Source organism: Dendrobates tinctorius, unplaced genomic scaffold (assembly GCF_039654945.1).
Source record: "Dendrobates tinctorius isolate UK_male_01 unplaced genomic scaffold, ASM3965494v1 ptg000016l, whole genome shotgun sequence".
NCBI lineage: Eukaryota > Metazoa > Chordata > Amphibia > Anura > Dendrobatidae > Dendrobates > Dendrobates tinctorius.
Window position 1 is genome coordinate 34272367 of NW_027361684.1, and position 25772 is coordinate 34298138.

Genomic DNA, 25772 nt, shown 5'->3' on the forward strand with positions numbered 1-25772 from the left:
GTCCAGATGGATGGAGTGGAGGATGGCTGGTTGATGGACACCCCATGAAAACATGGCTAAGGCGCCAACAAGGAGAAGGTGGAGTAATGTTTTGGGCTGGAATCATGGGGAGAGAGATTGTCGGCCCCTTTAGGATCCCTGAAGGGGTAAAGATGCACTCCATAATCTATGTGTAGTTTCTAAAACAGCACTTCCTGCCATGGTTCAAGAGGAAGAACCGTGCTTTCCGCAGCAAGATCATTTTCATGCATGATAATGCACCGTCTCATGCTGCAAATAACACATCTGCATATCTGGCTGCTATGGGCATAAAAGAGGACAAACTCATGGTGTGGCCACCATCTTCCCCTGACCTCAACCCCATTGAGAACCTCTGGAGCATCATCAAAAGGAGTGTCTATGATGGCGGGAGGCAGTTCACATCTAAGCAACAGCTCTGGGAGGGTATTCTGTCCACATGCAAAACAATTGAAGCACAAACCATCCAAAAACTGACAAATTCAATGGACGAGAGAGTTCAGAAGCTTCTTTCGAACAAGGGGTCCTATGTGCAAATGTAACATCACCTAGAATAAAGTTTTGACTTGAAAACTGTTTGATTTCAGTTTGTAATAAGCTGATAATGCTTATAATTTCACAATTGACCATTTTTTTGTTCAAAATAAAAATAAAAAGGTTGAAAACTCTGCTGTGCATAATAATTTGGAACATGCATTTTGAGTGTTTCTTATTTTTAAAAATATACTGTTTTCATAGGCAGTTTGTTCAAAAACATTGCAATTATACTAGAGTATTAGATGACTGGAAAATAACAATGACTGCAATTCATAGAGGTAATTTAGAGAAAATATGAGGAAATATTTTTTGCATAATAATTTTGAACACAGTGTATATACACTCACTGGCCACTTTATTAGGTACACCTGTCCAACTGTGTGTTAAGACTTAATTTCTAATCAGCCAATCACATGGCGGCAACTCAGTGCATTTAGGCATGTAGACATGGTCAAGACAATCTCCTGCAGTTCAAACCGAGCATCAGTATGGGGAAGAAAGGTGATTTGAGTGCCTTTGAACGTGGCATGATTGTTGGTGCCAGAAGGGCTGGTCTGAGAATTTCAGAAACTGCTGATCTACTGGGATTTTCACGCACAACCATCTCTAGGGTTTACAGAGAATGGTCCGAAAAAGAAAAAAAATCCAGTGAGCGGCAGTTCTGTGGCCGGAAATGCCATGTTGATGCCAGAGGTCAGAGGAGAATGGGCAGACTGGTTCGAGCTGATAGAAAGGCAACAGTGACTCAAATTGCCACCCGTTACAACCAAGGTAGGCAGAAGAGCATCTCTGAACACACAGTGCGTCGAACTTTGAGGCAGATGGGCTACAGCAGCAGAAGACCACACTGGGTACCACTCCTCTCAGCTAAGAACAGGAAACTGAGGCTACAATTTGCACAAGCTCATCGAAATTGGACAGTAGAAGATTGGAAAAACGTTGCCTGGTCTGATGAGTCTCGATTTCTGCTGCGACATTCGGATGGTAGGGTCAGAATTTGGCGTAAACAACATGAAAGCATGGATCCATCCTGCCTTGTATCAACGGTTCAGGCTGGTGGTGGTGGTGTCATGGTGTGGGGAATTTTTTCTGGGCACTCTTTGGGCCCCTTGGTACCAATTGAGCATCGTTGCAACGCCACAGCCTACCTGAGTATTGTTGCTGACCATGTCCATCCCTTTATGACCACAATGTACCCAACATCTGATGGCTACTTTCAGCAGGATAATGCGCCATGTCATAAAGCTCGAATCATCTCAGATTGGTTTCTTGAACATGACAATGAGTTTACTGTACTCAAATGGCCTCCTCAGTCACCAGATCTCAATCCAATAGAGCATCTTTGGGATGTGGTGGAACGGGAGATTCGCATCAGGGATGTGCAGCCGACAAATCTGCGCCAACTGTGTGATGCCATCATGTCAATATGGTCCAAAATCTCTGAGGAATGCTTCCAGCACCTTGTTGAATCTCTGCCACGAAGAATTGAGGCAGTTCTGAAGGCAAAAGGGGGTCCAACCCCTTACTAGCATGGTGTACCTAATAAAGTGGCCAGTGAGTGTATATATATCTATATACCGTATTTCAAAAATTTTTGGGGAAAGTGGGGGGTGCGTCTTATGGTCGCAATATACTAACCTGCGGTGCGGTGGTGGCAGCGGGTGGGGCTCTTAGGTGCGGTGGTGGCAGCGGGCGGGGATCTGCGGGGTGAGGGTGGCGGCGGGCTGTGCTCCGATGCAGGGGCGGCGGCTCCGCCGGCATTTCCTCGCAGCCTGGAGGCCCCCGCACATCCTTTGCTGGCCGCCGCCATGTTGCGGGGGCCTCCGGGAACATGGACGCCGGAAAGATGGCCGCCGGTCCGGGGACGGCGCATGCGCGGGCTCAGATCTCGTCCCGAGATCTCGGGGGACGAGATCTCGTTGCCGGCTGATATGAACGGGTCTTTATACGAATGTGAATGCCAACATCATGCTGATCTTCAGTTGAACGAGCAATGTGCTCATTTGTCCGCTGATTGGGTCGCTTATGTCAGCATATTACCCCATGTAAACGGGATGTGATGCCGGCAACATATATGCTGTTTAGGGACAAAATAACCATGATACCAATCTTTCTGTCCTGGACTAGTAATGTCTGCCCAATTGAACAGGCCATTAAATGAGCATCAATCAGTGCTTGTTTATAGACAGAAATCAGCCTGTGTGAATGGAACTTTAGTCTAGTTATCCGGGTCAGGTACATATTTCTTAAAGAGATTGTCTACTACTTTATCATTGATGACCTATCCTTAGAATAGCTCATCGGATTCCGACACCAGGCACCCCCACTGATCAACTGTTCTAGACTGGAAGTCTTGAACTGTGGAGCTGCTCGACTTCTGATAGTGGCCGCAAATGAAGTAGCGGACAACCTCTTTAAGGCTAAGTGGCCACGTTGCAGAAATGCTGCGGAAATGTCCGCAGAATTTCCGCAACTCCCTGCCGCGGGTAAAACGCATGCGGAATTCGCATTCATTTTCCCGTAAAACACAAGCGTTTTGCAAGTGTTTTTAGCTTGCAGAATGCTTGCGATTTTCCAAGCAATTGGAAGCATTGCTTGGAAAAGTGATTGACAGGTTGGTCACACTTATCAAGCATAGTGCTTGACAAGTGTGACCAACTTTTTACTATTGATGCTGCATCAATAGTAAAAGATAGAACGTTAAAAATAATAAAAAAATAAAAAATAGGGATATACTCACCTTCTGTCAGACCCCGGACTTCTCCCGCTTCTCAGCCACGCTGCCAGCATCTTCCGTTCCCAGGGATGCCTTGAGACAATGACCTCTGATGACGTAGCATCAGAGGTCATTCGCGCAATGCATTCCTGCGAACAGAAGATGCTGGCAGCGTGGCTGAGAGGCGGGAGCACTCCGGGGGCCATCAGAAGGTGAGTAGAGTTGAATGAAACAGGTCGGCCAGATTCATAAGTCGCCGACTTATGGCAAAGTCGGGTTTTGCCAACCGAAACCCGACCACAGCGTGAAGTCGGCCATGCGGTCGTCGACCCGAGCGACAAAGTCGGTTTTCCCAGAATGCCTGCACGTGACTTTTTTTCAGCCAATGAGCAAGGACGTACACTGTGGGCAACGAGATGACATGTGTGCAGCGTCCGGGGAGAGAGAGAGTTTTCGCGCACTTTAAAAAAGCAGTCCGGCATGTAGGTGTGTTTACTGTCCTCCACTCCCTGACAACTTTTCTTCCCCATTGACTTGCATTGGGTTTCGTGTTTCAGTCGGACCTTCAACTTTTCACGATAGTCGGCTAATTTCGTTCGACTCGACTTTTGAGAAAGTCGGGTTTCATGAAACCCGACTCCACCCTAAAAAAGGCAAAGTCGCTCATCTCTAAAGGTGAGTATATCACTATTTTTTTATTTAATTCTATTTTTAACAGGAATATGGTACCAGGGCATGGAGGACAGTCTCCTCTCCTCCAGGCCCTGGGTACCATCCGCACATGAAGCGCTCACTTTACGCATGGTGGGCTTAGCTACATGCGTAAAGTGAGCGTTTCAATGCAATCCTATGGTGGTGGAATCACTGCGATTCTGCAGAAATAATGGCCATGCTGCAGATTTTACCACTATGCGATTCCGCAGCTGTAAAATCTGCAGCATTAGCACAGCAACTGCGGAATCCCATAGGATTCCATGGAGATGCGTTTTAGTAGCGTGGCAACGTGGGCACACAACCTAACTGTTCTATTATTGGGTAAGTTGATTCAGCCTTGCTACTATTGGTTTTTCTGACATGGTATAATTTTTTGAAATGATAACACAATAAAAAAAACTAATGTCAGCTCTGCCACAGTTAGAACACTTTACATGCAGTGACATTGTAAAGTGTGTTTTCAATTTAAGAAAACACTATTATGATAAGATCTCTGCTGACCAACATCTTCACATATTGTAGATAACGGGTAACTGATGTTTTAAAAGAGTGATTAATGTTATCTATCACAGACAAAACTTGGCCGAACAATTTGTACAAAGAAATCTTCTTTACACAGATTTACGCAGTCATTTCCTTTGGATGTGATGAAGATGGCTGTCCTTGTTTTTTTATCTGAAAAACAAATTCCAGAGTCCAGAAAAGTTGAGCAACCCTACTGAATAACGTAAAAATACAGCTTCTATTTGTAGTATAAATATATGTTACAATGATGCAAATCTGGTAATTTGGTAGCACAATAATAATTATTGCATAATATCAACAAAATTGAATGTCATAGAACATATCTACATTATATCCATCAAAACATTGCTTGCTTCTGGGAAGGTCAGTTTTATTGGCCGGCACCCTGAAAAAAAAACATAAAGGTCCTCATCCATATTAGATTAACGTCATTCAAACCTACCAATTTTGCAACCATCTGATGTGTACGATGGCCACCTGGCTCTCCCCTGACAGGTGATGTCTAGAGAGAGGAACATTGGACTGATTTTAATGTCTGATGCTTTTCTGCTCCCGGAAAATAACCTGTCCCCAGAAATGTCTGACAGTGGCTTACTCATTTCTCCCCATGTAGAACACATGCATTCATGGCTGAACAAGACCTGAATGTGTATGGTTGGTTCGGGAAAGATAGCGGTCAGGCAACAGCTATCTAATGTGCATGTCCACCCTCAAGGGAACCTGTCAGAATATTTTTACATTTGGAAGTAGTGGTAAAAATGAGTAGGCTCTGGTCCCTTTATTACAATTATACCTTTTAGGCACATGCTCCTGTATAAAAATCATACCTTTAAATACACGTGCCCCTATAAAAATGACACCTTTATTGGTTGCAGCTCATCAATATTCTGAGTGGACGTCTGCTCTAATGGTTTAATAAAAGTAGCAGATGATCAGCAGCTGGGAATTGCAGTGCCGAGCCGACGTCGCTGGAGAAGTCTGGAGGCGGACAGAGGAGTCCGGAGGACAGAAGGGTTTGGAGGAGGATAAAGGTGTCTGGAGTACAGAAGAGTTTGAAGGAGGACAGAGTAGTCTGGCAAACAGAAGAATTTGGAGGAGGTCAGAGGAGTCTGAAGGACAGAAGAATTTAGAGGAGGACAGAAGGGTTTGTGGGAGGACAGGGGAATCTGGAGGACAGAAGGAATTAGAGGAGGACAGATGGGTTTATAAGAGAACAGAGGAGTCTGGAGGACAGAAGGGTTTGTAGGAGGACAGAGGAGTTTGGAGGACAGAAGGGTTTGGAGGAGGATAGAGGAGTCTGGAGGACAGAAGGGTTTGGAGGAGGACAGGGGAATCTGGAGGACAGAAGGAATTAGAGGAGGACAGATGGGTTTGTAAGAGGACAGGGGAATCTGGAGGACAGAAGGAATTAGAGGAGGACAGATGGGTTTGTAAGAGAACAGAGGAGTCTGGAGGACAGAAGGGTTAGTAGGAGGACAGAGGAGTCTGGAGGACAGAAGGGTTAGTAGGAGGACAGAGGAGTCTGGAGGACAGAAGGGTTTGGAGGAGGACAGAGGAGTCTGGAGGACAGAAGGGTTTGGAGGAGTACAGAGGAGTCTGGAGGATGGAAGAGTTTGGAGGAGGACAGAGGAGTCTGAAGGATATAAGGGTTTGGAGGAGGATAGAGGAGTCTGGAGGACAGAAGGGTTTGGAGGAGTACAGAGGAGTCTGGAGGACAGAAGGGTTTGGAGGAGGATAGAGGAGTCTGGAGGAAAGAAGGGTTTGGAGGAGTACAGAGGAGTCTGGAGGATGGAAGAGTTTGGGGGAGGACAGAGGAGTCTGGAGAGTGGCTCTATCATAGAGCGTTTCTGTGTATGGGGAACGCAGAGGTGAAAGCTGTCGGTTGCACAACTTGAACTGCTGACCCCAGCTGGCAAATTATCCTCAACCAGTTCCCACAATCCATCTCTTCTGACCCTGCAGTCTGGACTATAAATTTAGAACCATCCTTAGGGGTGCACGCATGTGAGGGTGCACGCATCACAGAAGCAAAGCGTCACGAAGATAAGCGTCGTGATACAGCAGTTATTACATGGCAGTTAGTCAGGGCAGGAGTCTGGTAACCCACACTCTGCTCTCCCTTTTATCCATGTGCTTTATTCCTATCCTCCTATGTTCTCTTGCAATCCACTTTCACCGACCAATCCCCCCTCCATCACGACTCATATACATCAGCTCCTCTCTCTTTCCTTCTCCCATGTACAGCTCCCATGCGCTTCTCACCTTCTTAAAAAACCTCAGCCCATCTTGCCCAAACATACTGCACAAAAAATCTTCATACAATTCCAAAAACTACTTGCTCTTTATCTTCCTGCTCCTACTGATTTCAGGGGACATCTCCCCCAACCCCAGTCCACCATCCCCCAACCTCAACCCCTACTCTACCTCACATCGAAACCTTAATAATCTTACTAATATTATTTGCACTCCTTCATCTCCTTCTTTTAATTGTGCCCTTTGGAATCCACGGTCTGTATGCAACAAGCTTCCTTTCCTACACAATTACTTTCTGAAAAACTCTCTGAATCTGTTGGCCCTCACGGAAACCTGGATTCAGGATTCTGACACTGTCTCTCCTGCTGCCATTTCCCATGGTGGCTTACAATTCTCCCATTCCCCGAGACCGACAAACAGACCTGGTGGTGGAGTCGGCGTACTCCTGTCCCCACAATGCACTTTCCAGGTCATCCCCCCAGTTCCATCACTCTCATTCCCTTCTTTTGAAGTCCACACCATCAGGCTCTTTTGTCCCCTCTCCCTCAGAGTAGCGGTCATATACCGGCCCCCAGGCTCACCCACCCACTTCCTGGACCATTTCTCTGCCTGGATGCCGCACTTCATGTCCTCAGAACTACCAACCCTTATCCTAGGAGGCTTCAACATCCCCATTAACAGCCCCACTTCCACATCTGCATCCCAGCTTCTATCACTAACCATTTCTCTAGGCCTCTCACAGCTCTCAACCTCTGAAACACACAAAGACGGTAACACCCTGGACCTGGTTTTCGCCCGGCTCTGCTAAATCTCCTACCTAGATAACTCACCGCTTCCCCTCTCTGACCACAACATTCTCTCCTTTACACTCACAAATCCTCACTCACCCCAGCACCCTCCTACCTACCATTTAGTCAGAAATCTACAAGCCATTAACCCTCATACACTTTCAGACTCCCTACACTCATCATTGTCCCCAATCTCTTCTTTTTTCTGTCCTGATCTGGCTGTACCTCACTTCAATGACACTCTTAGAAGCACCCTTGACCAAGTAGCTCCCCTCACCCTCAGAACCTCCAAACACAGAGTGAAACAGCCCTGGCTCACATCACAAACCCGATTTCTCCAGCGATGCTCTATGTGTGCTGAACGCTTATGGAGGAAAACACGCACACCAGAAGACTTCATACACTTCAAATTTATGTTAAGGACATATAACTCTGCCCTTCACCTCGCCAAACAGACCTACTTCACCACCCTGATCTCCTCACTATCCAACAACCCCAAGAAACTTTTTGACACCTTTCTCTCCCTCCTCAGGCCAAAAGAACAAGCCCCTATCACAGACATTTGCGCTGATGACCTGGCCTCCCACTTTATAGAGAAAATAGACAATATCCGTCAGGAAATCCGCTTCCAATCACCAAGTTCAGTGACTCCCATCCCTCCCTGCATTTCCCCTGGCTCACTCTCCACATTCGATCCCATCACAGAAGAAGTCTCCAGGCTCCTCTCGTCCAACTACATGCACAACCGACCCCATTCCCTCACATCTCCTCCAGTCTCTCACTCCAGTCGTCACAACTCACCTAACTACAATCTTTAATCTCTCCCTCTCCTCTGGCATTTTCCCCTCCTCCTTCAAACACTCTATCATTACTCCATTACTAAAGAAACCCACCCTCGACCCATCCTGCACAAACAACTACAGACCAGTCTCCAATCTCCCCTTCATCTGTAAACTCTTGGAGCGCCTGATATACTCCCGCCTTACCCGTTACCTCTCCACTCACTCCCTCCTAGACCCTTCACAGTCCGGTTTCCGCCCCCTACATTCGACAGAAACTGCACTCGTCAAAGTGACCAATGACCTTCTGACAGCAAAACGTAATGGTGACCACTCTCTGCTCATTCTTCTCAACCTTTCTGCAGCTTTCGACACTGTTGACCACCCTCTCCTACTCTCTAGGCTCCAGTCACTAGGCATTAAGGACACTGCTCTTTCCTGGTTCTCCTCCTATCTTTCTGACCGCTCCTTCAGTGTTCTGTTCTCTGGCTCCACTTCATCTCCTCTTCCTCTCACTGTCGGGGTACCTCAGGGCTCAGTCCTTGGCCCCCTTCTCTTCTCTCTCTACATGGCCCCAATAGGACAGACCATCAGCAGATTTGGCTTTCAGTACCATCTTTATGCTGATGACACACAACTATACATATCATCCCCTGACCTTACCTCCGCTGTACTAAAGAACGCCACTGACTGTCTGTCTGCAGTCTCCAACATCATGTCTGCTCTCTATCTGAAACTCAACCTCTCCAAAACTGAACTTCTTCTGCTCCCGCCATCTACTAACCTCCCTAAATCTGACATTTCCCTCTCCGTGGGTGGCACCATAATAACACCGAGACAACAGGCGTGCTGTCTGGGTGTTATGTTTGACTCCGATCTCTCCTTCACCTCCCATATACAATCTCTTGCCCGCTCGTGCTGCTTACACCTAAAGAACATCTCTAGAATCCGCCCTTTTCTAACCATGGAAACAACTAAAAACCCTCACTGTCGCCCTGATCCACTTCCGCCTGGACTACTGTAATGCTCTATTAATTGGCCTCCCCCTCACTCGACTCTCCCCTCTCCAGTCCATCCTTAATGCAGCAGCCAGGGTTGTCCATCTGGCTAATCGTTACTCGGACGTGTCCGCTCTTCGCCAGTCATTGCACTGGCTGCCCATTCATTACAGGATACAATTCAAAGTACTTGTTCTCACCCACAAAGCTCTCCACAGTGTGGCACCCCCTTACATCTCCTCCCTCATTTCTGTCTATCGGCCTAACCGACCGCTGCGCTCTGCAAATGACTTTCGACTAACCTCTGCCCTAATCCGTACCTCCCACTCCCGACTCCAAGACTTCTCCCGTGCTGCGCCAATCCTCTGGAATGCTCTACCCCAAGATATTAGGACCATCCACAATTTGCATAGTTTTAGGCGCTCGCTCAAAACACATTTGTTCAGAGCGGCCTATCACATTCAGTAATCAAAGTCATTTTATGTTTGTGTGTGTGTGTAGCCCATTCACTATCTCCATCTAACCCCCACCCCCTGAAGATGGCTGGATCATCATTGTAAATACATCATTGTAAATACAAACCTGTGCTTTGTATCTCCCCCACCTCATTGTAGATTGTAAGCTCCCACGAGCAGGGTCGTCTTATTTCGCTTTAATTATTGTATTGTTAATGTTGTTACTTATGACTGTTGTGTTTGAAACTGTTCAACTGTAAAGCGCTGCGGAATATGTTGGCGCTATATAAATAAAGATTATTATTATTATTATTATTATTATTATTATTTTATCATGCCAATTCGGCATGAGAAAATGATTGCATCATGTTGTGAGTTCCTCCAATGGTCTTATCTCGCTCACCCATACAAGTGCATGTGATACATTGGACTGCACTCGGATGACATTGTAAGGTGTCTCAGAAAAACACCCCAGTTTGGCTTTCTACTTCTGTAGCTAACTGCAGTGAACTTGCTTGTCGATTTCCTTCAACCCTTCTCATCATTAGGTGTTAACTTCCGTGGCCAGCCTGGACATCTCAGTGAGATGGTTGCAGTTCCATTTTATGTCTGATAAGTAAAGTCTTGCTGATCTTCTTGTAGCCTTCACCTTTTTTGTGTAAAGAAATGTTTTTCTTACAACCTTTCACAAGCAACTGTCTACTGCTTAACGAATAATTAGACTTACCTGTGGTTGAATTCTTGGTAATTAGAATATTGTAGTCTAATAACTTTGCCCCTAGGACTTTCATTGGTGTGTACTCATTTGCAACATGGTCTTGAAGGAATTTGTTATGAAAATTACTTTCTTGTGTGTACACTAACAAATCTTGTTTTTAATCAATGGCCCACATTTGTGGGGGTATTTTTTTAGTATGGTTGATTCTGAACGGAAACTAAAGGTTTTCTGACTAATCTGTTGGAGTCTACTTATTTATGCTAAATACTATATACAAGATTGCTGGCAAATTTTGCCAAAATCATACAACATCTTGACTGTTTCTCAATCCATACTTATATGCAGCTTCTAAAGTAAAGTCTATGCCAACACTAATACTTGATGTCACTGGCGTAGCGTGGGGGGGCGGGGGGGGCGGTCCGCCCCAGGCGGCATGTGTGTGGGGGCGGCGCGGCAGCAGCAATTCCACCCTGCAGTGCAGTGCAGCGGCGGGCAGGGAGCGATGCGATCACGGCAGCTCCGCTGCCTGCAAGAGTGAATAGCAGGAACGGAGCGGCAAGGGTCCGTCCTGCTTCCTGCCCGGAGGCCGCGCTTCCTGTTTCACACAGAGGAGCGCCGCTGAATGACGTCATCATTCAGCGGCCGCTGCTGTGTGAGGGAGGAAGCGCTGGCGATGCTGCGGACAGGTGAGAGGAGAGAGGTGGTGTCTTGTGTGTATGTATGTGTGTATGTATGTATGTATGTCTCTGTGTGTGTATGTCTGTGTGTATGTCTGTGTGTATGATGGAGCAGGCAGTGATGGGAGTGATGGTCTAGAAGGCAGTGATGGGGTGAAGGAGCAGACAATGATGGGGGTGATGGAGAAGGCAGTGATGGGGTGATGGAGCAGGCAGTGATGGGGGTGATGGAGCAGGCAGTGATTGGGTGATGGAGCAGGCAGTGATGGGGTGATGGAGCAGGCAGTGATGGGGTGATGGAGCAGACAATGATGGGGTGATGGAGCAGGCAGTGATGGGGTGATGGAGCAGACAATGATGGGGTGATGGAGCAGGCAGTGATGGGGTGATGGAGCAGGCAGTGATGGGGTGATGGAGCAGACAATGATGGGGTGATGGAGCAGGCAATGAGGGGAGTGATGGGGGTGATGGAGAAGGCAATGATGGGGTGATGGAGCAGACAATTATGGGAGTGATGGAGCAGGCAGTGATGGGGTGATGGAGCAGACAATGATGGGAGTGATGGGGGTGATGGAGCAGGCAATGATGGGGGTGATGGAGCAGGCAGTGATGGGGTGATGGAGAAGGCAGTGATGGGGTGATGGAGAAGGCAGTGATGGGGTGATGGAGAAGGCAATGATGGGAGTGATGGGGTGATGGAGCAGGCAATGATGGGGGTGATGGAGCAGGCAGTGATGGGGTGATGGAGAAGGCAGTGATGGGGTGATGGAGAAGGCAGTGATGGGGTGATGGAGAAGGCAATGATGGGAGTGATGGCGTGATGGAGCAGGCAATGATGGGGGTGATGGAGCAGGCAATGATGGGGTGATGGAGCAGACAATGATGGGAGTGATGGGGTGATGGAGCAGGCAATGATGGGAGTGATGGGGAGAAGACAGTGATGGGGTGATGGAGAAGGCAGTGATGGGGAGAAGACAATGATGGGGTGATGGTCGAGAGGGCAATGATGGGGTTGTGGGTGAGAATGCAATGATGGTGGTGGTGGAAAGGGCAATAAATGGGGGTGGTGGAGGAGGAGGAAATGATGGAGGTGGTGGAATGGGCAATGATGGGAGTGGTGGGGGAGAAAGCAAAGATAGTGGTGGAGAAGAAAATGATGGAGGTGGGGGAGAGGACAATAATGGGATGCGAGGGGAGGAGGACAATGAGGGGTGTGGGGGATTGGGATATACATAATAAAGGAGACTATGTAATATATACCTGTATGTGTGTGTGTGTGGCTATATAACATCAATAATCTATATATATATGTATATATACACACACGTAGCTTTGACGCCATAAAAGGAGGGGGGCCCGGACACATTTCTTGCACAGGGACCCCAAGCTGTCAGTGTCCGCCCCCTGTCCGCCAAAATAATTTGTACTTTCTGTTTTTTTTTCTGTCACATTATTAAAAATTAGTATTAAAAAAAGCCATTAGGTCTTCATCCAGCATCATCAAGCTAATACATACATATAGAGAACTGCAAGAAGTTGAAAGTCTAGAAATTTAGAAATAATAGCAGAGTTAGTAGCAGACTAAAAATTAGATCTTTGAGTGTAGTGTGGGCTCTTCGGATGCTTCCGAATTATCAACGACCAAAGGGGCGGCAAATTTTTCGACCGCCCCGGGCGCCACAAACAGTTGCTACGCCACTGCTTGATGTCAGTATAGGATGATCCCATCAGAACATTGTTATAAAAATACACATAAGAAAAGGCTGTTCTATTTTATTATTACAAATTGTGTTTCACACAAGAGTTTAGATTCTGCTAAAATTTTAAGGAACATTACTCAGGTTTACAGTATGTAATTAAGATTAAGAATATGTAATTATTGCTGTCCATTAGACAGTGTATAGCATCATAAGATGGTATTAGTAAAGCTATACATTATCTGAAAAATACACTCACTATTTTAGTGTGTAATTATTGTTAATAAACTATTTATTTCTGATACATTACTACAAGTGTTGAACAAAAAGATTCCCGCTATCCTGGTCCCGCATCCAGTCCCTTCCTCTGTCGCAACTGGACCACTGCAGCAGTTCAACTGGAATCCAGAGCCTCACATTCTGTGGTCTCCCAACCTTAGAGGAGATTGCTCAGCAATCCCAGCTTCCCAGATGCTCTGCCCAGACCTGCTCTGTAGGGTTGGCTATTGCTGCCACCTTTGGGTCAGCAATGGCAATGCAGGCTGCTCAGCAGCAAATCGCTCCAGAGGCTAAGTCCTTCTGTCGCTCCACTAAGCATGCTCACGAGACGATCTCCCATTGGAGATCGGGAGCCACATGTCCAGGTCCTTCTCCAGATCTGATGGATGCATGAACCTGCGAATGACTCATTAAGATCCCCTCCCTCTCATATTACGAGTGTGTATAGGGACTTAGCTATAGAGTCAGCGCCAGCCAGTGGCAAGCTACAAGCCACTACAGCATCCTTCACAGTGCTAGCATCCGACAGTGCGCCTGCTTCCAGGCATTGTCGACTAGCGGCAGTGTCTGTCGCCGCGCTGCAGTCTGCAGCTCCTCTTGGCGTCCGCAGTTGCAACACCACACGCACAGTAGGTCTAGATGGACGCAGACCCTCTGCCTAGGGCCCAGCTCCTGTGACCATATATCGTGCGTGCACTTCTCTGAGACCTGTGACGCTAACAGGCTCAGCCTTTTTGTGTTTTTCACTTAAGGCAACTCTGTGAGTAAACAGAGATCGCTCAGCGCACCTGGGTGACGTTCAACCCGCGTGCGTAATACCGCCATATTGTATGTCCGCCATTAGCTAGCAGCAGTGTTAACACCTTCTGCACGGTGGACCCCGGGTGGCAAACCCACTTTACGTTATTTCATATTTAGTGCGTTCCCCTGTCCCTAACAAGACTAGACACTAGATAAGGTGCAAACAACAAAGGGTTAATTTATTTACAATTAAGGAATGCAGTGTTTAGGAAAATGCAGAAACAGGTATGCAATGAAAATAGACAATTTACAAGGATAATATTCTCTAGCTGGGCCGTCAAACAGCACGAAGCACCAACTATAAGAGCTCAGAGTATTTATCCAACTGGCAAGACAACACAGTAAAGTACTGTATGATGCTACACTAACTATAACCTATCTGTCCTCTGGTACAGCGGCCACACGGCTAGCGTGGTCTATCTATTGCAGCCTATCCTAAACCCTAGCATGTGCACAGAAGAGGTTAACACTCACAATAGCAATGGTATCTCAGTCCAAGCCCAGTGGCCCCTGCAGCTTTGCAAGATGGTGCGCACTTCTTCCTGGAAGCTCTGTGCAACGTGGTCTTTTCCTTGTGTGCAGGTCCAGTGATGCTCCTAGAAATGGTGGATTCCCTCCTCTGGATTCCTTTCTTGTCTTTTCTTCGTGGCTCCTCACAGCAACATAGGAAAGCCACCTTGTTTTCCACAGAAGAGTTTACAAAGTCTTTCCTTCACAGCTCAGGCACGTGTCATTCCTGCAGAAATCTCGGCTCTCTCCTCACACACAGAAAAGCAACCCCTCCCCTCTCCAGCCTGGCAGAAGAAACCAAACAGTCTTTACAGCAGGGAAGCACAGAATGTCCAACTGCTCTAACCAAGGGGGTTCTGTCTCTTAAAGTGGCAGCTTGTCTCTATGGTCCATAGCAACACCACCCTTTTAAATGCCTCCCTACTTAAAGATGGTCGTTCTCGACCATCACAGCATTAAGGTTGCAGTGGGATAGAGCCACTTGCAATGCGGAACAGCACCTATAGGGAAGAAAACACAAGCGGAGAAACAGACAGAGAGCACTGTTCTATGTATCAGGCTCTGTTCTATGTATCAGGCTATGTATCAGGCTGGTGGAACCCCTGCAGTGGAGCTCTGGGATCTCCGGATGTCTTGACTATCTTCCAGAGGAATACTTGCTGCAGGAGTTGTAGTAGGCTCTTGTCTGGACTCATCGTCACGTGGCGGCAGTGGTGCCTCCGGAAGATTACTATTTCTGTTCGGCTGAGGGCCCCCCACTGGTGTTTCCGAATGTTTAGCATTCTCAAGGTGGGCCAGGGGGTTATTGTCCGTTCGAACTAGAATCTTGGTCTCTGCCAGGAAGCCCGCAAACTTCACTATCATGGCCCACACCAGGGTCAGGAGCTCTAACTGGAAAGAACTGTAATTGTAGGGGTTTCTTTCGCTGTCTTGCAGGGACATGCTAGCATACCCGATGTCTATCTCATGTCCATCCTGTATTTGGGAAAGTACTGCACCGAGTCCATGAAGGCTACCGTCTGTGTACAACAGGAACGGTTGATCAAAATCTGCGTAAGCCAAAATTGGGGCTGAAGTAAAAGCATTCTTTATAGCCTGGAAGGCCTCATCTCGCCTCTGGTCCTAAGGGATGCACTGGGTCTTCGGCACTCCGACAGTCACCCTCAGCAGCTCATTCAGGGGACCCGCCATCATTGCGAAATCTTTGACAAACCGTCGGTAGTACCCGGCGAGCTAAGGAAGGCCTGGAGTTCCCTCACTGTTCGAGGGACTGGCCAGTTCTGGATAGCAGCCACTTTTTCCGGTGAGGGTAGAACCCTGTCTTGTAACACTATGTGGTCCATTGCCCTTGTGTAGGTACACCCGGGCCAGATCTGTCCCTCGCGGCAAGGTGACCTCCCTAGGGCCCACGTTCAAAGCTCTTATGGACACGTGTCCTCGCTGGACCACCGATATCGTACGAGCTATCATGACTTCTTGGCCCACTCTTCCGTCTACCACAGGCTGAACAATCACCTCCAGCCTGTCAAGGTTGCGTTGAGTCCCCACTGGAAGGTATAATTTACTTTCTCGCTCAGGAGGCAGGATTACAAGATCTTTCCCTGGGCCCTGATAACCCCTACCTTCTGATAGGACGGCACACTCTTCTGGGTCCCACAGATGCGGATCAATCGCTGAAGGGCTTCTTGAATAGGCTTGTGTGTAGCAGCCTTCTTCCAATAACTGGGTCCCCGTTTGATAAACATTATCTGATCGAGTTCTCGTAGGATATTCATTCCCAGTACTACAGGCACATCTTCTTTGATGGGCTCAGGGACTAGCAGAATCCCTTTCTTTCCCACTTCTTGCCGACAGATTCGAATCTTCATCTACATGACCCCCGTGACCAGGATTGGTTGTTGATTGGCAGCAAACAACTGGATCAATATCTCCTTCTCTGGCTTGGCCAGGGCCTGAAAATGCTGTTTGAAATATGATTCTGGCATCGCTGTGACTTGTGACCCAGTATCTATCAAGCAATCCACTGGAACACCCTCAAATTCGGCACACAGGATGGGAGTCCCAGCAATCAAATGTTCATTATGATAAGGTGCGGCTTTTCTTCTTACCTCCCCCGCAGAGTGCTGCGTTACTGCAGGGGTTGGTAGTTTAACAGTGGCTGTGACTGGCTTTGAGCATAATTCCGACAGTCTCTGGCAAGGTGCCCTTGTCCTCCACATTCCCAGCATTGGATGCCTCCTCTCCGCCAAGGGGCACCCTGAGCCTGTATTCATGCCTCCGATGTCTGACGGGAGGGGGTCTGCACCCACTGATCCCTTATGGGTCTAGCCGAAGAGTGGTTATATAAGTACGATGGGTCAGACTGTTGTTCTCCCATTCTTTGCTCCATCCGGGTTAATTTGTCTTGCATACTGACAAGAGACCGCTGCAAGTCTTGCACTACCTGGACCAGCGCCTCCTGATGATTTGGGTCCCCTCTGGTATTGGCACCCTGGAAACGCTTCACCTCAGACGCGTAGCTATCTTCCTTGCTTCGAGACACTGCTTCTGCCAGGATTTGACGGAATGAAAGAGCCGGATCTGCGCGGATCCATTCTGACAGTGCTCTCCTCAAGGATGTGTTGTGCAGTCCCAGTGTCAGGGTCCTGACAGCACCAGCGTACAGCCTCCGCTAAGCAGGGACTCACCCGCCCCCGTAGGGACCCCTGGGGACATGAACAGCCGGAAAATAAAGATGCACAGGACCTGAATGTAGAAGTTTAGCAAGCCGGCACAGGACCTACGGTCATGTGAACGGTCATGTGACTGCAAGGGGGCGGGGCTTAGCATCCTGCTTTCAAAGAAGGTAGGAAACTCAAAGTCAGGCAAAGCGGGGGTCATGCACAGTACAGGCAAGCGAGGTTCAGGAGGGATAAACAGACGGGAGGTCAGACAAAGCCAAAGGTCATACACAAGATATCAGTAAAGTACCAGGGATGAGCTAGAACGGATAGTCAGGGCCAAGCAGAGATCAAAACCAAACAGACGTAGAAGGTAGCAAGCAGAATCAAAAGCAATATCCAGAGAACAGACCGAGTCATACACAGAGAATCATGCAGCCAGAACACAGCACTAACACACTCAGGGGTCACCACACAATGCCAAGGGTGAAAGTATACCTGACAGGGGATGGGAGCTTCCTGAGGCTATAAGAAGCCTCCCCAGAACCAATGAGAGGCCACCATAATAGGTCCCAGGTGTGCAGGTGAGAGTCTGCACTGAGGTCAGAACATTAACCCCAGCAGTGCCGGTCACCCAGCACTGGTATCATGACACCCAGAATGAATTGTTCCCGGAGTATCCAGTCTTTGAAGCCAATGCCACTGAGCCCATCTTTCTCTTTCCTCTACACTTTTGCCAACACTTCTTGCAGTGCTGTCGCATACTGAGAGATCACTTCCTCTTCCCCCTGCAGTCTAGAGAAAAATTTGACACAAAGGTGTCCCACGCTAGCAGTCTCGCCGTAGATCTCTTCCAAGAATTTCACTAACTCCTTCAGGGTACTACGGGTGAGTTCCAGCTGTAGACAGACATTTTTATGGGCATGTCCCTCCAAGGCAGTCAACACAATGTCCACTTCAAGGTCTGTGCTGATGTTATAAATCTTCAGGGTGCTTTGAAGCCGGGACACCCAATCAGACAGGGGGATATTAATGCCGTCAAATTTTGGAAGCACACTAAATATGGTGCCCTTTGGGAGTGTCCTTGCAGAGGTTCCACTAATGCCCACAGCATCCCCACTAACACTAGCACTCTCGCTGTTGCCACCTGCTGCCTACATCTTGGTGACAGTAACCCTGTTCGCTGCGCCACTTGAAGCGATGGCCGGGGGGCCACCACACACAAGATGAGGTGCAAACAAAAAAGGGTTAATATATTTACAGGCAAGGAATGCAGCATTAAGGAAAATGCAGAAAAAGGGGTATGCAATGAAAACAGACAATTTACAAGGGTAATATTCTCTAGCTGGGCCGTGAAACAGCATGGAGCACCGAATATAAGAGCTCAGTGTATTTATCCAACTGGCAAGACAACACAGTAAACTAATGTATGATGCTACACTAACTATAACCTATCTGGCCTCTGCTACACCGGCCACACAGCTGCCGTGCTCTATCTATTGCAGCCTATTCTGAACCCTAGCCTTTACACAAAAGAGGTTAACACTCACAATAGCGTTGGTATCTCAGTCCAATCCCGGGGGCCCCTGCAGCTTTGTTGTGTGAAAACCTCAAAAAGAGGAAAAAATCCTCCAAAAAATTCAGATACAAACCAGACAGGCCTAAATGCATCGGCACTAATACAGGGTGCAGCGGACCCAAGTAAAATGGCAGCTGCACAGGTGCATAAATACCAAATGAAACAGCCAGCCTACAATCAGGGATTGGCCGTGTGGTACACCAGTGCAGAAGAAATAATCCACATGTGGCAGTGTTCACACAGGGAATGCAGGGCTTCTGGTTCACAACCTCTTAGTAACACTATATAGGGGGGCTGCCCAGTGCCAACTAGAATGTATCCCATGTGAACAGAGGCCACAAGTTTGCAGAACCATTTGGGCCCAACTGCACCCTGAAAAAAATATAAAAAGTGCACAAAAAACATCAATATATGTAAGGTATTGGTTGATATTAAGGCCTTAATACGGAAGCTGGCAAACTGTGTCAAAGTTCCTTACACTTGCCAGTCTTACTCTAACATGAAAACCTCAAAAAGAGGAAAAAATCCTCCAAAAAATTCAGATACAAACCAGACAGGCCTAAATGCATCTGCACTAATGCAGGGTGCAGCGGACCCAAGTAAAATGGCAGCTGCACAGGTGCATAAATATCAAATGAAACAGCCAGCCTACAATCAGGGATTGGCCGTGTGGTACACCAGTGCAGAAGAAATAATCCGCATGTGGCAGTGTTCACACAGGGAATGCAGGGCTTCTGGTTCATAACCTCTTAGTAACACCATATAGGGGGGCTGCCCAGTGCCAACTACAATGCAACCCTTGTGAACAGAGGCGACAAGTTTGCAGAACCATTTGGGCCCATATGTTTTCTGTGCACTTTTTATATTTTTTTCAGGGTGCAGTTGGGCCCAAATGGTTCTGCAAACTTGTGGCAAACACTTCTGCATGCACCTCATCTCAAATCCTGCTCCTGTCTCTACTGGACTAAGATTCGTAGCATAGCGAAACCTTCATGAAGTTGACTAGCAGCAGACTCCTTGCACCCTTTCCACCCCAGCTCAGCCCACTTTGTTGTAGCTGGGTGAAAATGGTGTGAGAACAGCAAAGACTGGAGCTCAGTGCAGAGGAAATGGGAGCGAGGCGAGTATGTGGTTTTGTCATACTGTATATACTGAGGCTATGTGTGGCTCATACTGTATATATGGGGCTGTGTTCACTTGTATATATGTGTAGGATCATACTGTATATAGGGAGCTGTGTGTGGGATCACATGCTGTATAGAGGGGGCTGTGTGTGGGATCATACTGTATATAGGGGCTGTGTGTGGGATCATACTGTATGTAGGGTTCGATGTGTGGGATCATACTGTATATAGGGGGCTGTGTGTGGGATCATACTGTATATAGGGGGCTGTGTGTGGGATCATACTGTATATAGGGGGCTGTGTGTGGGATCATACTGCATATAGGGGGCTGTGTGTGGGATCATACTGTACATAGGGGCTATGTGTGGGATCATACTGTATGTAGCGTTCTGTGTGTGGGATCATACTGAATGTAGGGTTTGGTATGTGGGATCATACTGTATATAGGGGGCTGTGTGTGGGATCATAGTGTACACAGGAGGGCAGTGTGTGGGATCATACTGTATATATGGGGCTGTGTGTGGGATCATACTGTATATAGACAGGCTGGTAGTGAGATCATATTGTATATAGAGGCTGCGTGTGGGATCATACTATATATAGGGGGCTGTGTGTTAAGTGATACTATTAATATAAAATTATTATAATTAATATATTATTAATAGTGAGCTAATTAATGTCAGCCTCCTTGCTCCCTGCTTACCACTTTATGTCCCGTGATATGGAATATGGGACTAGTTTATGGAATGCGAGTGCCGCTTTTTCTGGCATCTTATTCTGCTATATAAGCTGAGCCCCACCATATTCCTATATGAAGTGATACAAGAGGTCTCTGTGCACACTGGTTTAGCTGATTAGTGTGGTGTCACTCTTTTGGAGTTGTAAAAAGCTATTAGTTTATGTATTTCTATCACATATACAAAACATTTTTTGTGTGCCAACCCCCTAGGACTGGTTCCCAAAGCCATGCACAATTCTTATAAAAAGACTGTATTCGTTAAGCTGCACAAACTAAGACTGTCACATGACTCGAACGTCACTTGTCATTGTGCAGCCAAACAAATGGATGAAAAATCACTGATGTCTGAATGAGCCCTAAGGTGGTTTATAGTTAGGAGTATGAATAATATTCAGGATTGAGAGTCCTCAGTAGTGGATACCTTTTAATGGCTAACTGAAAAGATGGTAACACATTGCAAGCTTTCGAGGCTACTCAGGTCTCTTCATCAGGCTAGACTAATACAAAATCTGAAGTCACATATTTATGCACAATACAGCCTAGAAAAAATGATTTTGTATTTTGTATTCGTCTAGCCTGATGAAGAGACCTGAGTAGTCTCGAAAGCTTGCAATGTGTTACCATCTTTTCAGTTAGCCATTAAAAGGTATCAACTACTAAGGACTCTCAATCCTGAATATTTTTCTATCTACTGGCTAAACGGTACAAAGATTTACATCTTTCCTGTAGTTAGGAGTATGTGAGATGTAGATGACTGTAGGATTCTAGAGGCCCCGTCCCATACACATTGGAATTTTGTCCAAATTGCCGAGCTCGGTAGACAGTCTAATGTGTATGGAGGTCGTCCCAACTCTCCACCGACAGGCAGAGAAGATAAACATCCAGCATGTCTGATTTCGGACTGCTGATCCTTTTGTTCTTGGCTGCATAAGTTACCACCAGAGGAGACGACACAGAAGCACAAACCAGAACAATCGTTCCCGGGTATGGAGTAGTTAGGAGAGACTGCTGCTGGCCAAACCATTGGCTCAGTCAACATTCAGTTGACAGCTATCAATTTATCTATTATGTAAGGGGCCCCCCTAAACTTGAACCTAGAAATGGTGTTCCTAAATTCTTTTTACCATTGGATATTTTCTACCTTTTAGTGTTTTCCTGCCAGTTTGAATCAGCTCTGCCGAAATAGGTAGAGCCGGAATGGGGCCGAGTGAGGGAAAGGTGCCTGATCATGACCCCCTGTCAAATTCATCAAGAGTACCAGTTCCAGTCACTGACTGAAATAGCAATTCTGGTGCAGCACGCAGTGGCATGTGCCACTTAATGAATTTAGTGCCTTCTACTCCAGCAAAAACTGTGGTGCGAGTGTTCACTTTGCCAGTCTTGATTAATCGGCCCCCATGTGTTTGAGAAGAACAGTCCCCTATTCAGACAGCCACTCGCCTCTCCTTCTCTTCATCCTTGTTGGCACATGATCAGTGGCAGCTGTAGCCCCTGACTAGATGCAGCAGCGAAGTGCTGACCAGGCCAGGATAGTGTAGGGGGACCCATTCGGCAGGACATAGTAATCATGGGAGATCTAAAAACAATTTTTTGCATCACAGTTTTGCTACACATTTAATACAAAAAAGGAGTGTGTAACCCGTTTAACTTTCCAGTTCTCTACTCTATAATGGTGCAAAGTACTGTATATACCCAAGGTCACTACACACATAATAACCCTATGGAATATAGATAATGTCACTATAACATACAGTCTGGGGCAGCCTAACTATATACATAACTAGCTGAAGAACCCGGCATTGCCCGGGCATATTAACTAACTGTGATTAGTTATAACAAATTATAATTATCCTCCATCCCATAGTCCTATGCCCATATACCCATCATACATATCCTCCATCCCATAGTCCTGTGCCCATATACCATCATACATATCCTCCATCCCATAGTCCTATGCCCATATACCATCATACATATCCTCCATCCCATAGTCCCGTGCCCATATACCCATCATACATATCCTCCATCCCATAGTTCCATGCCCATATACCTTCATACATATCCACCATCCCATAGGCTTGTGCCTATATACCCATCATACATATCCTCCATCCCATATTCCCATGCCCATATACCCATCATACATATTCTCCATCCCATAGTCCTATGCCCATATACCCATCATACATATCCTCCATCCCATAGTCCTGTGCCCATATACCCATCACACATCCTCCATCCCATAGTCCTATGCCCATATACCATCATACATATCCTCCATCCCATAGTCCCGTGCCCATATACCCATCATACATATCCTCCATCCCATAGTTCCATGCCCATATACCTTCATACATATCCACCATCCCATAGGCTCGTGCCTATATACCCATCATACATATCCTCCATCCCATATTCCAATGCCCATATACCCATCATACATATTCTCCATCCCATAGTCCCATGCCCATATACCCATCATACATATCCTACATCCCATAGTCCAGTGCCCATAAACCCATTATGACATCATCATCACTATGGCAACCGTTATGACATAACCGTCACCATTGCAACCTATTAAGTCATCGTCACCATGGCAACCATTATGACATCATCGTCACCATGGCAACCAATGTGACATCATCTTCGCCATTGCAACATATTATGACATCAGCGTCGCCATGGCAACCTTTATGACATCATAATGAGGGGCGGGGCTTGATACACACATAACCCAATGGAATGCCGTGTGGTGTCACAATGAAGGCTTACAGCGTGTACGTAGGTCACAGATTCTGATGAAACAAGTCACCAAACCTTATAACGCTTACACAGGTAATATATGTATATATCCACAGAGCGCAACTTTATTTGTTAGTTATGGATGGATATGGCTGCTCTTAGTATGCACCTGTTCACACCAGTTTTCTGTTTGGAAGTGATGATCAGTCTTTTGATATTATTAGGAAACTTTCTCTGGGGAAAAATGAACAGCTGAACTATAGTTGTGAAATCCTACAATAAGCTCTCGGCCGGATTCACGGTGCGGCTGCAGTTTAGTATGGTCAGGAGAGTGTAACGGTAATACCCCAGTTGAGAATCCTTGGGTCATTGACCACCACATGTGCACATGGTTTTGGCTGCATATGGCAGTTGCCTAAAATTCAATCTTTTCCGACACGTGACCTTTGATTTAATATGTAGATTTTAGCCTTGATAAAAATGAACTTTGGCAAAATGCATTTTTATCTTTCATGATTTGTCGTAAACTCAGACCAGGCAGTCTAATGATGGGCCATATTTAATAACCAGCATTAATCACTATGACACATTTTTCAACTGTTTTGTCAAAAAAATTAGTATTGACACATAGACCCAATTATTTTTTATTTCTCTTTATTTGAGCAGGGAATAATACAATAAGTAATAAAAAAAATAATAATCACATTCCACATGATTATCCCACAACACTTAATGTGTTACACGTGATTGACAGAAATATATATATTGTGCTATTTATCCCAACCATTGTGAACTGTGTATCAGTTGTACTATCAGAGCCATGAGCTCATGTACCCACATAGTACCAACAGCTCGGCTGACCATGTACATACATGGCACATACATGGTACATACATGGCACATACATGGTACATACTAACAACTTGATGAATTCTCTGCTGTGGTATAAAGATCAAGGTAACAGACATTATCAGCTGTGTTGAAATACAACTACCTGATCCTTCCCTCTTCAGACATCTGATATCAGGAGAGAATGAAGAAATCCCCTACACATTGGTAGTTTCACCTGACTGTAAAGGAGTTGTCCCCTACTGGTCACCCCCTTATAAATGGGTCATGAGAAGTAACAAAAAAAATTATAGTAACCCCTTGGACTGCTGCTCCTCCTCCTCCATGGTCAGAGTTGCTTTCCCCATTGTTTTCTGTGATCAACATCCATCAGAGGCGTGACATGAGTGCTGCAGACAATCAATGGCCGCTGATTGGCTGCAGCATTCACATTTTGTCAAGAGTATAAAGAAATAGTATTTTTTTCAGCTTGGTTTGGATTAAAAGCCCCCGAACACATGAAACAGCCGATCATTCGGCCATCAGCTATCTCTCCCGAGTTCACCATACACAGGAACGTTCAGCTCCGTAGATCTCTTCTGTGTTCTTTATGAGAGAATGAATGCCAGACTCCTCTGATGGTGGCTTAAAAAATAAAAGGATCAGTTGTTGGAAATCTGACATGTCGGATCCTTCTCTTCCGACATCTTCGTCGGAATATCAATTCCAATTGTCACTCGGAGTAGATGGTTTTCGTGTCTAGGCAAGAAAAAGACTTGCAAGTGAGGGCCAGACTTTTCTGTTGTTGTTTGTCATCATCTTCTGTGAGGACCTGGAAGTCCCCCATACACATTAGGCGGGTTCAGCCAACATTAGTCTAATATGTTTGTGGGCCTTAAATATGAGCATTGCAGCTGTTCAGCGCTCAGTGATTGGCTGCATCACTCACGAGAAGTCCCTGTTTTATGTTGGTCTCACCAGACCGGTGGAGGATGCAGTGCTGATTCTTTAAGTTTTTTTTCTTTTGCAAATTGATAACAACTCCTATATCCATTTGATATCCAGCATACAAAGATACTAATGGAGAAGAAGCTCAACTGGCACTTACCAAGCCTTGGTAAGAATAAAGATGCCGAACCCACAGAAAGGGATTTAAAAAAATTAGAAGAGCATTATAGAGTGGCTGAGATCATGAAAGCGTCCTTCAGAAAGCAGACAGAACATCATCTTCTCAGTCAGCAGTAAGTTTGATTGTCTCCGTTTCACAGACATTGTAGATCAATTCTATATATAAAATCAATTTCTTCTTCAGAGATTAGACACTTTTGTGGGAATTTGGATAACAGTGATATCTCTATGGAGCCAGATATGTCACATGTGACATCATTAAGCCCTTATTAAAATTCCCCAATTGTTTTAAATAGGGGAATAATCTTCAGTCTCAAGAACAATGCTAGATTGTGATGAAATCTGGAAATGCGCCTCAATATCAGGTCCTTCTCATGTATTGTACTATTATAGAAGAGTTGTCTCATTAAGACAACCATTTAAGAAAAATAGGCTGATCCTGGCCTCTTGAATTTCCAGAGGTGAGGTCTGCTGTTATCCTAAAGAGAACATTTAGGAGACATA

The 25772-nt window shown here is 46.2% G+C and overlaps 1 protein-coding gene across 5 annotated transcripts in view; it reads left to right on the plus strand.

Moving 5' to 3' along the window:
- Window positions 1–25772, plus strand: part of LOC141080440 (coiled-coil domain-containing protein 63-like) — a 93579-nt gene that overhangs the window by 43508 nt on the left and 24299 nt on the right. For 3 of the 5 annotated variants that reach the window (XM_073565659.1, XM_073565657.1, XM_073565658.1), the window contains exon 2: window positions 25206–25381. The exons of the other annotated variants lie outside the window; for them this stretch is intronic. In XM_073565659.1, the coding sequence (XP_073421760.1) occupies window positions 25221–25381 (161 nt within the window). In that variant the 5' untranslated portion in view covers window positions 25206–25220. The remainder of the gene's footprint in view (window positions 1–25205; window positions 25382–25772) is intronic. 5 annotated transcript variants of the gene reach the window in all.